This window comes from Salvelinus namaycush, chromosome 32 (genome assembly GCF_016432855.1).
Source record: "Salvelinus namaycush isolate Seneca chromosome 32, SaNama_1.0, whole genome shotgun sequence".
Classification (NCBI taxonomy): Eukaryota; Metazoa; Chordata; class Actinopteri; order Salmoniformes; family Salmonidae; genus Salvelinus; species Salvelinus namaycush.
In genome coordinates, this window is record NC_052338.1 from 27,436,054 (window position 1) to 27,450,738 (window position 14,685).

The 14,685-nt window shown below is 42.3% G+C and overlaps 2 protein-coding genes across 2 annotated transcripts in view; one reads left to right on the forward strand and one right to left on the reverse strand.

Moving 5' to 3' along the window:
- The window catches only part of LOC120027200 (MAGUK p55 subfamily member 6-like), a 26,465-nt gene extending 22,276 nt beyond the window's left edge, over positions 1-4,189 (forward strand). Inside the window, exons 8-12 of the mRNA XM_038972092.1 lie at positions 1,006-1,074; positions 1,295-1,456; positions 1,956-2,158; positions 2,482-2,610; positions 2,849-4,189. Of these exons, the coding sequence (XP_038828020.1) occupies positions 1,006-1,074; positions 1,295-1,456; positions 1,956-2,158; positions 2,482-2,610; positions 2,849-3,025 (740 nt within the window). The 3' untranslated portion in view covers positions 3,026-4,189. The remainder of the gene's footprint in view (positions 1-1,005; positions 1,075-1,294; positions 1,457-1,955; positions 2,159-2,481; positions 2,611-2,848) is intronic.
- LOC120027085 (gasdermin-E-like) lies at positions 3,731-11,069 on the reverse strand. The gene is made up of 10 exons (XM_038971925.1): positions 10,859-11,069; positions 10,470-10,662; positions 9,626-9,806; positions 8,997-9,105; positions 8,665-8,823; positions 8,074-8,207; positions 7,719-7,908; positions 7,554-7,624; positions 7,168-7,278; positions 3,731-3,739 (listed from the first exon to the last, which is right to left on the reverse strand). The coding sequence occupies exons 1-10, from the start codon at positions 11,067-11,069 to the stop codon at positions 3,731-3,733; spliced, it is 1,368 nt and encodes a 455-aa protein (XP_038827853.1).
- Positions 11,070-14,685: the final 3,616 nt, after the last annotated feature.

Here is a 14,685-nt window from a genome sequence, read left to right on the forward strand (position 1 = left end):
CACACACACACACACACACACACACACACACACACACACACACACACACACACACACACACACACACACACACACACTACATACGTTCAGACACACAAACACACACACATGCATATTGACACCACACACACACACACACATGCATATTGACACCACACACACACACACACACACACACATGCATATTGACACCACACACACACACACATGCATATTGACACCACACACACACACACACATGCATATTGACACCACACACCCGTAGACACTCTTTCACACTCTTCACATATGCTGCAGCTACTCTGTTTATTATCTATCCTGATTGACTGGTCACTTTTACCTTCACCCCTACCTACACCTTCACCACTACCTACATGGTGCCCTTGCACATTGACTCGCTACCAGTACTCTATCTATATAGTCTCTTTATTGATATTTTATTGTGTTACTGTTTATTTAGAAATGTGTTCCAAATTGTTCTTACTTTTTAATTCTGCATTGTTGGGAAAGTGCTCGTAAATAAACATTTCACAGTAAAGTCTACACCTGTTGTATTCAGCGCATGTGATGAATATAATTTGGTTTGAACTGAGCTGACTGGCTCATGCTCTGAGCAACTCTGAGAGGACCTTTTCCATAACACATCCATGACAGTGGAGAGCACTTACTTGAAATAGTTTAGTTTGTCTTTAAACTGTGAGGCCAGCCAATGAAGTCATAATGATTTAATAGATTGTTACCTTAGAATGGGTTGAGCCTGCCCCCTTGTGGCCTTCAGATGCAAAGACAAATAGGGAAGACTTGCTTGCACTTGTATTGATGTGTGTATTGGCGTGTGTTGATGTGTGTTGATGTGTATTGATGTGTACTGATGTGTGTTGATGTGTACTGATGTGTACTGATGTGTATTGATGTGTACTGATGTGTATTGGTGTGTGTTGATGTGTATTGATGTGTATTGATGTGTACGGATGTGTGTTGGTGTGTACTGATGTGTGTCAACAGGGATTCTGTGTGGTACAATAACTGGAAAGAAAAAGAAGAAAATGATGTACCTAACAGCCAGGAACGCAGGTAAGCATTCATACCCTTCTCTCATTGGCTAAATCTGTCATGGCTCATTCTTGTCATTGGTTGTTTGTGCTGGGCCTCACTCTTTTACTTCCTGACTTGTGTAGTTCCCAATTTACTGATCGACTGTTTATGTCCCTTCCCTCATTGACTGACAACTCTATATTCTCCTGTCTGATTGGCTAACTCTCCTGTGTTCCTCTCTGTGATTGGCTGAGGGCAGAGTTTGACAGGCACGAGCTGCAGATCTATGAGGAGGTGGCCAAGATGCCCCCGTTCCAGAGGAAGACCTTGGTTCTGATTGGAGCCCAGGGGGTGGGCCGCCGTAGCCTCAAGAACCGACTGGTGGTCCTCAACCCAACACACTTCGGAACCACCATCCCCTGTGAGTCTGCAATCCATACTGTTCTAATTACTGTTGTAATTACTGGTCTAATTGCTGGTGTAATTATTGTTGTAATTACTGTTGTAATTACTGTTCTAATTACTGGTGTAATTGCTGGTGTAATTACTGGTGTAATTACTGTTCTAATTCTATTTCTATGCTAGAACCCCCTCCAGAACCTAATGGACCACTGTACGCTCAGTGCTCTCTGTCAGATCAGACAGAAACCCAATAGAACATTTAATTTAAATGTTTTAAGTCAGACTGACTCGTCAGCTTCCCCCAATGCTCCACTCTTCTCTTCACTCATTCATGCGCATTCTCTCTCATCTGTCTCTTCTTATCTCTCCTCCCTCTCTCACTCTCTCTCTTTTCTTATCTCTCCTCCCTCTAACTCTCTCTGTTCTTGTCGCTCCTCTCCTCCCTCTCCAACTGTCTCTCTGTTCTTGTCGCTCCTCTCCTCCACCCACCGCTCCTCCACCCACTGCTACTCCCTTAGTCACCTCCCGGCGTCCCCGTGACGATGAGCTGGACGGTAACTCGTACCAGTTCGTAACACGGACGGAGATGGAGGCGGACGTGAAGGCGGGCCGTTACCTGGAGCACGGCGAGTACGACGGGAACCTCTACGGAACCAAGATGGACTCCATCCACGAGGTGGTGGACACGAGACGAACCTGCATCCTGGACGTCAACCCACAGGTCACAATCAAATCAAACTTTGTAGTGCATTTAAAAAGTGCAACATAGTTTTACTGTAAAACAACACCTTTCAATTCCAGATAGAATCCTAGTATGAGATACTGTACATATGTGCCTGTCTGCCTGTGGATGCCTGCCTGTCTGCCTGTGGTTTCCTGCCTGTCTGTGGATATCTGCCTGTCTGTCTGTCTGCCTGCCTGTGGATGTCAGCCTGCCTGCCTGTCTGTGGATATCTGTCTGTCTGTCTGTGGATGTCTGTCTCTCTGTGGATGTCTTTGTCATCTCTAGCTGGTTCACTGACCCCCTCTCTGTCTGGACAGTAGGCTCTGAAGGTACTAAAGACAGCAGAGTTCATGCCGTATGTGGTGTTCATCGCAGCACCAGAGTTTGAGACGCTCAAGGCCATGCACAAAGCTACGGTGGACGCTGGAATCACCACCAAACAACTCACGGTCAGGACCTTTTCCTGGGCATAGACACAGCCGCTTATTCCCAGAGTATTTTCACATGTTGCTTTCTGGTATCCTTCCATTGTAATGTGATTTCAGGGCATAACACTGGTTTTTATGGAACATTATCTCGCTAGAACACACAACACTCACATAGTGTACTTGTTACCCATTCTGCATCACAGTAAGTTTTACACACACACAGAGACAAAGACACACACTCACCCTCTGTCTCTGTCAGGATGTGGATCTGAGGAAGACTGTTGATGAGAGTGCTCGTATCCAGAGGGCCTACAACCACTACTTCGACCTCATCATCACCAACGACAACCTGGACCGCGCCTTCCAGACGCTACAGGCTGCCGTCGACAAACTCTGCTCCGAACCACAGTGGGTCCCCGTTAACTGGGTCTACTGAACCCCAACCGGACACTGTCTGACTGGGTCGACCTAGTGTGTTCAACCCCCGAGGCGGGGGAAAGGACATGAGAAAGGGGGTTGGTAATCTGTGGTACTTTGACGGGGAGAAAACCAACCAAACCAAGCGCCTCCTCCTCTCTCCTTACTTCCTGCACACAATGCAACTGTTTTCTACTGGAAACTCGAAGGGAAAGACTTCTTATATATTTTAGTATTTTGTAACTTTTTACGAACGATCTTTCTATTCATACCAACGTGGAATTCAAAAACATGAAAAAATAAACATCAAGGCCAATCATTTGGGCCATATTTTTTAATTTATTTGTTATTACGTTAGTTTTTTTGTAGTTGTATCCCTGAGAAGGAATTATGTTTTTTCTTCTTGTCTGGGGACTGCTCTAGAAAGAGTATTTATTATTGTTATATCAACACAGGTCAACAATGAAGATGAGACACTATGCAATATTCCAGAACTCTGAGCACTGTTGCCAAGGAAACCTTTTTACGGCGCATGTCATTGCCATGACAACTAGTGTGTCTCAGACCGAATCCTGTGGACATCCCTTGTGTGATTGTCGTAGACCCCCCCCCCCCCCCTCCAAATACCCTACAGTGTACTGTTAGGCTACCCCCTGATTTGTTTGTATTTACCTCTTTAGAATTGTGACCTCAGCAAAAATGAACTTGTCTGAATATCTACCCCTCACACATCCTACAAAGAGAATGAAAGGAAAAGAGCTTTACACTTTACATTGTACTATTGAATATCAGCATTTTAACACTGTGTTTCTTAGTTTTTCTTTTATTACCGTAGGATTCACTGTCTTTTGTGGCTATGATGATCATTTTTAGCTTAGTGACTTTTTTTGTCTCCCATGATCCTTTGCTTTGTGTTGTTTTCTATATTGAACAGACCACATCCTGTTTTTACCATTCACCATCTACCCTGATCTGTATGTAAGGTGCTTGACGTTTTTTAATTAGTTGATGTGGCACGAAACAATACTATCCCACAGTCCTCCTCCAGTGTCAAAGCCCCAAAGCCCTCCTGTGCTGTAACCCAAATACTATATTCTGACTGTTTTCTTTGGTCATTCTGAACAAAGTCCCAACTGGTGTCCAACAACAACCTTGTGTTTTGAAACACATCTCTAAAGCAATACATTGTTTCATTAAATTTACAGAAATTTATCTGGAAAGTATTTGTCCTTTGTTGTTTTGGGTAATGGCTATGTTTAGTTAATATTTAACGCCATTCAGAGACAATGGATGGTTCATAAATATACAGTACATTTTACTAAAAACAGAATTCATAGTTTAGTGGCAGCATTGCAACTACGTAGAACTGTGAAATGACGAAATGCAACATATTGATATATTATTAAAAAGCCTGATAATCTTACACAAATAGCAATATGCTTTGACTTGATGTCTTACAGAGGCAATAGACAGGTAACTGCCAAGATAATATAAACAGGGATACAAAGCATATTTAAAGCAGGTGCTCCCACACAGGTGTGGTTCCTAAGTTAATTAAGTAATTAACATCCCATCATGCTTAGGGTCATGTATAAAAATGCTGGATATTTTGACTACCATGGCTATGCCCCCATAGGATGACAATGCCCCCATCCACAGGGCATGAGAACTATGTAAGCCATATGCCATGGCCGTCTCAGACATCAGGTCTCAACCCAATTAAAAACTCATGGAAGATTCTGGAGCGGCGCCTGAGACAGCGTTTTCCACCACCATCAAAAAAACACCAAATGATGGAATTTCTCATGGAAGAAAGGTGTCGCATCCCTCTAATAGAGTTCCAGATACTTGTAGAATCTATGCCAAGGCACATTGAAACTGTTCTGGATTGCGGTGGACCAATGCTGTATTAAGACGCTTTATGTTGATGTTTCCTTTATTTTGGTAGTTACCTATAACTATATACACATCGATTGCACAATACATGAAAAGCAAACACAAAACGTGAAAAACAAAAACACAAGCATTTGAAACAAACATTCTTCAGTACAATATTATGCATTGTGTCATTTGAGTCACTTTTATTGTAAATAATAATATAATATATTTATAAACACTTCTACATTAAATGTAGAGGTAATATACTGTGAGGGCTCTATTCAATCCGCATTGCATAAGTTCAGCTTTACAGCGTGATTGACATTTTAAGGCAATTTTCCTGCTTTAGCGGAGACGCCGTTCACGGTAAACGCTGCGTATGTCGACTCAATCACAAATGAATTCGGCTTTCAATTTCTTTCCAAACACATTAAAGTTTCTGAAAACAAGTCTTACTTTCATATTCTGAAGTAGATTCTCTTACAGCTTTTTGTAAGTGTCTACAAAAAAACACAATTCATTGAGTGTACAGTCATGGCCAAAAGTTTTGAGAATGACACAAAGTCTGCTGCCTCAGTTTGTATGATGGCAATTTGCAGATACTCCAGAATGTTATGAAGAGTGATCAGATGAATTGCAATTAATTGCAAAGTCCCTCTTTGCCATGCAAATGAACTGAATCCTCAAAAAACATTTCCACTGCATTTCAGCCCTGCCACAAAAGGACCAGCTGACATCATGTCAGTGATTCTCTCGTTAACACAGGAGTGTTGACGAGGACAAGGCTGGAGATCACTCTGTCATGCTGATTGAGTTCGAATAACAGACTGGAAGCTTCAAAAGGAGGGTGGTGCTTGGAATCATTGTTCTTCCTCTGTCAATCATGGTTACCTGCAAAGAAACATGTGTCGTCATCATTGCTTTGCACAAAAAGGGCTTCACAGGCAAGGATATGGCTGCCAGTAAGATTGCACCTAAATCAACCATTTATCGGATCATCAAGAACTTCAAGGAGAGCGGTTCAATTGTTGTGAAGAAGGCTTCAGGGCGCCCAAGAAAGTCCAGCAAGCGCCAGGACCGCCTCCTAAAGTTGATTCAGCTGCAGGATCGGGAACCACCAGTACAGAGCTTGCTCAGGAATGGCAGCAGGCAGGTGTGAGTGCATCTGCACCCACAGTGAGGCGAAGACTTTTGGAGGATGGCCTGGTGTCAAGAAGGGCAGCAAAGAAGCCACTTCTCTCCAGGAAAAACATCAGGGACAGACTGATATTCTGCAAAAGGTACAGGGATTAGACTGCTGAGGACTGGGGTAAAGTCATTTTCTCTGATGAATCCTCTTTCCGATTGTTTGGGGCATCCGGATAAAAGCTTGTCCGGAGAAGACAAGGTGAGCACTACCATCAGTCCTGTGTCATGCTAACAGTAAAGCATCCTGAGGCCATTCATGTGTGGGGTTGCTTCTCAGCCAAGAGAGTGGGCTCACTCACAATTTTGCCTAAGAGCACAGCCATGAATAAAGAATGGTACCAACACATCCTCCGTGAGCAACTTCTCCCAACCATCCAGGAACAGTTTGGTGACGAACAATGCCTTTTCCAGCATGATGGAGCACCTTGCCATAAGGCAAAAGTGATAACTAAGTGGCTCGGGGAACAAAACATCGATATTTTGGGTCCATGGCCAGGAAACTCCCCAGACCTTAATCCCACTGAGAACTTGTGGTCAATCCTCAAGAGGCGGGTGGACAAACAAAAACCCACAAATTCTGACAAACTCCAAGCATTGATTATGCAAGAATGGGCTGCCATCAGTCAGGATGTGGCTCAGAAGTTCATTAACAGCATGGCAGGGCGGATTGCAGAGGTCTTGAAAAAGAAGGGTCAACACTGCAAATATTGACTCTTTGCATCAACTTCATGTAATTGTCAATAAAAGCCTTTGACACTTATGAAAGACTTGTAATTATACTTCAGTATTCCATAGTAACATCTGACAAAAATATTTAAAGACACTGAAGCAGCAAACTTTGTGGAAATTATTATTTGTGTCATTCTCAAAACTTTTGGCCACGACTGTATATAGGGCAAACACACAAGCGATGCACTGGAATTTACAAAAGGTAATACATTTTAAACATACCCATCCATCCATCTATGCATGCTACCCTTTCCCAGTATACAGAGATGTAAGTCCTTGCACAGTGATGCACATGACCAATGGAAAAACTCCTGGCTTTCTTCCTGTCTCCGCCCACAGCCTGTCAGTCTCTCTCCGCAGCGTCACTTTGGAGGAGAAGAGGAGCTGCTCTGCCCAATGGAATGCCCCCTCATCCTGTAGGGGGAGGGGCAGCGACTCAAGGGGGAGGGGCTGACTGTTTACCTTTAGCTTGGTCACCTGTGGGACAGACAACACAGGTTGGTAAGAGTTACAGGGTCTACAGTGGAATAGATAATGACTAGTGTCTGATTCATTATTTCAGTCCATGTTTTGCCCAGAGTATTCATATCAAAGCCTTATTTGTGAATCAGGAATAGTGAAGTTGTATAAAGTCACTCATGAATCATAAAGTGAATTGAATCAGACTGACCAGAGGGTTGAAGGCTTCAGTATTGAATGGTGAGTCGTTTAAAGTGACTGGTGAATCATATAGTGAATAAAATCATACTGACCAGAGTGTTGAGAGCTTCCAGGACATCAGGGCTAGATTCTCCCAGCAGAGTCAGAGCAGCTTCAGGCAACGCTACAGAAATGCAACACACAGGGGTTAAAGAATGCAACACACTCTCACACACACACACACACACACACACACACACACACACACACACACTCACCCTCCAAGGCGCTGACCAGCAGGTGAGTGGCGATCAGGTGAGGGGAGGCGGAGGCTCTGTCAGCCTGTATCTCATTGGTTGGGCCTTTCTGGACCAGGTCCAATAGGGCGAAAGCAGATTTGTTTTGAGTCACAGCTAATTGCTTTACCTCTGCAGGGTCAGGTTCCTCACCTCTGCACAACTCCTCCAACTAAGAGAGAGAGAGAATCATTTACAAATCATACTGTGTCAGATATGACTGTGCCTGGTCTAAAAACTCCACCAAACAATGCCATCAGACAAGGGTTGCATTCCAAATGGCCTCCTTATACCTTTATAATGCACTACATTTGGCCCTGGGCCCTGTGACACTTACCATGTGTTCCAGAACCGTGAGTGTGGTTCTGTCCACTAGAACCTCCCGGAGTCTTTGGAACAGAGAGAACCGGGTCGACTCTGGGAGAACCGCTAACTGACCTGCATAGACCTCCAAGTCCAACCCCTGCAAGTCTGTAGGGGAGAAAGAGATAAATAACCAATCAGAGCTTGACTCTTAGGCTCACTTTTCTGATGACATATCATTGACGACAGAATGAACAGACCACTATATAATGCTAAGAGAGAAATTCCTCTCAGTCTGTTTCTGTGTGTGAAAAATCACAACAACGTAAATCACAATTGTTACATTAAATATTTTATCCAAAGTTACAAACTCAGCACTGCACTTCCTCTCTCAGTATCATTTATTTGATGAAAAGAAGAAGACAATTCTCAATTTCTTTTGTGGAATAGCTGTCAACAGATTTCACTTCCTGTTTTAGATATTGACACAAATTCACACACAAACACATGTTGGTCAAATCAACTGCTGTATATCTCAACGTCAACAATAAAGAGAACTCAATTATCCACTGACCTGGATCAGCAATGAATGAGTGGCTGGATGGATGAATAAAGAAATACATACTTTTCTGCAGTGTGCTGAGTGGTGCTCCTTCAGGAATCTCCTTCTCCGTCCACTCCAGCCCGTCCACTACACACAGGGCATCAAAGGAATCCTGGGACGGCGAGGTCCTTCCAGAGTCTGCCTCGAATCCTCCAAGAGTACCATGCTGGAGACACAGCTCTGACAATACAGAGAAAATACAGAGAGAGAGAAAGAGAGAGAGAAAGAGAGAGAGAAAGACAATTATTCATTCACCATGTAGAACCGCAATGTGATAGTACCTATAGCAGTAGGTCACACACATATCACACACAGCCTTTCATGATACAACTACACACACTCAACGCACTCACCATAGTGTCCGTCTTTCCTGACCTCTAGCTCTATGAGGCTGTAGGCGATGACAGTGAGAGGGGGAATCTCCAAGGAAACGTCACTGTCCATCTCTATACTGCCATTCTCCTGCACACACACCTGACGACTTTCAGAAGAAAGGTCTTTGTTTCTGGACATTTTGAGGCTGTAATCGAACCCACAAATGCTGATGCTCCAGATACTCAACTAGTCTAAAAAGGCCAGTTTTATTGCTTCTTTCAAATCAGAACAACAGTTTTCAGCTGTGCTAACATAATTGCAAAAGGGTTTTCTAATGATCAATTAGCCTTTTAAAATGATAAACTTGGATTAGCTAACACAACGTGCCATTGGAACACAGGAGTGATGGTTGCTGATAATGGGCCTCTGTACGCCTAAAAATCAGCCGTTTCCAGCTACAATTATCATTTACAACATTAACAATATCTACACTGTATTTCTGATCGATTTGATGTTGTTTTAATGGACAAAAAAAATGTGCTTTTCTTTCAAAAACAAGGACATTTCTAAGTGATCCCAAACGTTTGAATGGTAGTGTATACACACATTTAATAACATGTAATAATATGTAAGAACACACATCTGATAGACACGTATAATAACCCACCTGTACAGCATGTGTCCCCAGGTTGCCCAGTAGTCCCAGAACCCTCTGGCAGGTGCCCTGTTCCTGGACCTGTTCTGAGATGGAGCAGGGGGTGGTGGTTAGGACCCTCTCCTTCAATACAGCAAACACCTCCGTATGCTTCTCACACTGCTGCACTAGAACATGCTGCATGTCCACCATCCTACACACAGAGAGAGGGAGGTGAAAGAGGTTGAAAGGGATGTACATGAAGACAACTGGAGACTGGGTCTGGTGTGAGGAAGGAAACACAAACAGAGAGAGAGAGAGAGACACTAACTATTTGCACATCGTTATAACACTGTACATAGCCATAATATTACATATGAAATTACTATTCCTTTGAAACTTTTGTGAGTGTAATGTTAACTGAATTTTGTATTTTTTATTTCACTTGCTTTGGCAATGTAAACATATGTTTCCCATGCCAATTAAGCCCTTTGAATTGAATTGAGAGAAAGAGAGAGGGAGAGAGATCGAGACAGGGGGAGAGAGAGAGAGAGACAGATATTTTTGATAAACTCCCATATCTATTGGATGAAATACCAGTGTGCCATCACAGCAGCACGATGTGTGACCTGTTGCCACAAGAAAAGGGAAACCAGTGAAGAACAAACACCATTGTAAATACAACCCATATTTATTTTCCCTTTTGTACTTAAACTATTTGCACATTGTTACAACACTGTATATAGACATAATAACATTTCAAATATATTTATTATTTAAAGTTTTTCACTTTTGTTTATTATCCATTTCACTTGCTTTGGCATGTTTCCCATGCCAATAAAGCCCCTTAAATTGAAATTGAGAGAGAGAGAAGTACCTGTCATTGGAGGCCAGCAGTAGCTTCTGCACATCAACATCCTGCTTCTTCAGCTTGCCGAATGATGATTGGAGGTTGGAGGAGCCCCTCCCCTCCAAGCTGACACTGACGTTCCCAGCCTTGGCGTCCAGCTTCCCACTCAGGTTGTCTCCAAACCTACCCTCATAGGACAGGAAGTCTGACTCAGACACGTCTGAGCGAGCAAGCACAGAGACAGAGACAAGAGCGTAGGAAGAGTGCACCCACATTCAGACAGACAGACAAACGCACAAAGTAGGATTACGTCAGATGCGTATGGTATGAATGGCCAGATATGTTTTAGACAGCTGTGTATGGGCAAAATATGAAATGTGAGGTGTATATGCGGAGTAACCATGGCTCTACTTTACCTGGAGTGAGCTCTTTGTCTCCTAACAACAGGTGACTGAGTGTGAAGCCAGAGGGCTGGTACTTGGGCTGTTGCCAGAACCAGAAACGGTTGCGCTTGACAACCAGCGCCATGGGAACCAATTTGTCTGAGTCATTAAGGCGGGAGACAGAGATCAGAGTTCCATCCGGGTCGATCTGACGGACAAAGTTTGCGGTTGCCTTGGCAAACATCACTTGTTGGGGGGGACAGGGCCAACACCTGTAGGAAGGCGGAGACACAGTTACACACAAACGCCTCAAACACTAAAGTAAGATGACGTTGCCTATGGCAACTATGTCAACAATTTTGACTACTACCTTTTTGAAAATTGATATTATTATGTGTTAAACAAAAACGTTCTCTGGGCAATTGTATTAGTATAAAATAATATAATTTAGCAATTGTTTGGAGCATACAATATAGCTCATTATTTGAATTATTTATTTTATACAGTCATTATCGGTAATCTTTATCAAATGAAATCAAATTGTATTGGTCATATGTGCCAAATACAACAGGTGTAGTAGACCTTACAGTGAAATGTTGAATACAACAGGTATACACAACAGGTACAACAGAATACACCTTACAGTGAAAGGCTGGTCATTAAATAGTACCCGCAAAACACCAGTCTCAACATCAAGAGGCAGAGTTGCAAAGAAAAAGCCTTATCTCAGCCTGGCCAATAAAAATAAAAGATTAGTGTTCTTTTGGGCAAAAGAACACAGACACTGGACAGAGGAACTCTGTCTAGAAGGCCAGCATCCCGGCGTCGCCTCTTCTCTATTGACGTTGAGACTGGTGTTTTGTGGGTACTATTTAATGAAGCTGACAGTTGAGGACTTGTGAGGCGTCTGTTTCTCAAACTAGACACACTAATGTACTTGTCCCCTTGCTCAGTTGTTGCCTCCCACTCCTCTTTCTAGTCTGGTTAGGGCCAGTTTGCACAGTTTGCACACAGCGTTGTACGAGATCTTCAGTTTCTTGGCAATTTCTCACATGGAATAGCCTTCATTTCCCAGAACAAGAATAGACTGACGAGTTTCAGAAGAAAGATCTGTTTCTGGCCTTTTTGAGCCTGTAATCGAACCCTCAAATGTTGATGCTCCAGATACTCAACTAGTCTAAAGAAGGCCAGTTTTATTGCTTCTTTAATCAGCATGACAGTTTTCACCTGTGCTAACATGATTGCAAAAGGCTTTTCTAATGATCAATTAGCCTTTTAAAATGATAAGCTTGGATTTACTCTAGGTTCTCTCAGATATAAAACAGACACTTAAAAACAATTGTCCTTTTGATACTTTTTTTGATACCTAAAGGGTACCTAAAATCCTAAATCAAATAGCTAAATGATCCATGGTATGACCATCTTAAAACAATTCTATATGTTAGCTTAGTAAAACCCCCGGTGGCAATAAACTAATAAAGCCAAAAGCTCACCTTAACTTGGAAGACTTCCAGTGTTGGATAACCATATCCAGTGAGCTAACATAGCATCTCTCTCTGTTTGAGCTGGGTGTTTGAGCAGGCTAAACTAGCTAGCTGCATTCACTAACTAAGTGAAAGCAAGAAAAAAAACAACGAAATATAGCACTCTCTCTCTTTCTCTCACTTCATATTTTAAGAAATGAATTTGATCAAACTGTTCAACTATTGTCTTTCTCTCTCTCTCTCTGAGTCAACTACTCACCACATGTTATGCACTGCGGTGCTAGCTAGGTGTAGCTTATGCTTTCAGTATTCATTATTTGATCCTTTGATTGGGTGGACACCATGTCAGTTCATGCTACAAGAGCTCTGATAGGTTATCATTTGTGTATAAGTCTATGGAAGGTGAGAACCATGACCCTCCTAGGTTTTGTAATGAAGTTAATGTATCCAGAGGAGGACGTAAACTAGCTGCCCTCCGGCTACACCATGATGCTACCCTACAGAGTGCTATTGAGGCTACTGTAGACCATTGCAAAACAGTGTGTTTTAATCAATTATTTGGTTACGTGAATATATCTTAGTATAGTTTTATCTAAAATTAACTTTGATTGTTTCACTACTTAAAATAAAACTATTCAGAGGATGGTCCTCCCCTTCCTCCTCTGAGGAGCCTCCACTGATCAGTATTTTAATTGTTTATTCTATACAGTCATTATTGCTCATCTTTATCAAGGGTGTCAATAATTTCAGACCCCACTATATGTCTCCAACCTGCGCCCCTATTTCCTACCAACATGAATCATACAAAGATTTGACTACTGTTGTGTTCTTTATTGATCTCCAAATGTCATACCGTATTTCCCCTAATTTCACCTTCAAATTCCCCTTCAGATGTGTAGGAGGTGCACCCAGCCCCCCAAGTGTGTTCTAACAGACTCACTCATTGGACAAGAGGGAAGCCCCCTGTGCTGTGTTAACATAACACCATTTACCCCCTAACGCCACCCCTCGCATTCTAGAAGCTCAGAAAACAAGTTTAAAGCAATCTAGCAGAAGAGCGGTGGAGAGAGAGGGAGATTGAGGGAAAAAGAGGGGAGAGAGAGAGAGAAAACAGAGAGAGGGAGGAGAGGGTTGAGAGAGAGAGAGAGAGAGAATAGCATAATCCATTTCAACGTTTGGAATGTTTAAAATAAAAACTCACGATAGGAGTCAGAGAATGAAAGGGAGGGAAAAGGGAAGCAGAAATCATAAATCTTCAGCGAGAGATCGAGAGATATGAGGGGAAGGTAGCTACCAGAAATCAGATACAGTGGGGCAAAAAAGTATTTAGTCAGCCACCAATTGTGCAAGTTCTCCCACTTAAAAAGATGAGAGGCCTGTAATTTTCATCATAGGTACACTTCAACTATGACAGACAAAATGAGGGGAAAAAATTCAGAAAATCACATTGTAGGATTTTTTATGAATTTATTTGCAAATTATGGTGGAAAATAAGTATTTGGTCACCTACAAACAAGCAAGATTTCTGGCTCTCACAGACCTGTAACTTCTTCTTTAAGAGGCTCCTCTGTCCTATTTTTAATTACTGTAAATGCTTTGCTGATGCCCAAAAGTATCTGGTCCCAAATAAAGCGTGATTCTGAATAAGAATTGTGAGAAAAAGTGCTGTTATTTAAAGAAAGCTCATCACTTTCAGCAGTAAACATCATATGTATATAAAGTGGATGTGGACAGGAGGATAGAAACAAATGATCCAATACACCATATTATGAAATACAATGTAAGGTTTGTATGTGGGAAGAGAAGTATATAAAACAGAAACACTATAATTGACCTCTACTAATCTGTACCTTCCGCACATTGGCTCGGTACCAGTACCCCCCTGTAAATAGCCCTATGTAATTTTCTTGTCTTGTAATTAAGCATTTCACATTTAAGGTTGTACTCGGTGCATGTGACAAATAAAATTAGATTTGATGAAAAAATAAAGTAAATTCAACGCCGAAAAAAACACTCGTTCATAACCTACCTTGTAGTAGAGTCTGGATTTATTAAACAAGGATCGAGTGCAGCGCCTCCAAACAACACCGGTCCGGTTGCCTGTCACTTCTGGAATGTCGGTTCTGGCACTAGTAAAAGTCACCTGAGGCACAGCAGCGCAAGAAAGTTTAAAACTATTCAAATGCCCTGTTCTTATAACTTGAAACTGTTGTACTCTGTTATACAGTAGTAGACAAACAGTTGACCACCCATTGATAAATTACCCCGCTACTTGGATTTTCTATTTTACATTCTGAGGAAATGAGTGCCGCTACACACCAATAACGATACGATAGGCTATCCAAAGATTGTTACGGTATTGATTGGAGCAGAGTT

What these genes read in the sequence shown, in the direction of transcription:
- LOC120027085 (XM_038971925.1), bottom strand. Translation starts at nt 11,069, where the DNA reads ATGTTTGCCAAGGCAACCGCAAACTTTGTCCGTCAGATCGACCCGGAT. An exon ending in TCACGGTTCTGGAACACATG is followed by an intron (nt 7,909 to 8,073) that starts GTAAGTGTCACA and finishes TCTCTCTCTTAG; the next exon opens with TTGGAGGAGTTGTGCAGAGG. An exon ending in TGGAAGCTCTCAACACTCTG is followed by an intron (nt 7,279 to 7,553) that starts GTCAGTATGATT and finishes TCTGTCCCACAG; the next exon opens with GTGACCAAGCTAAAGGTAAA.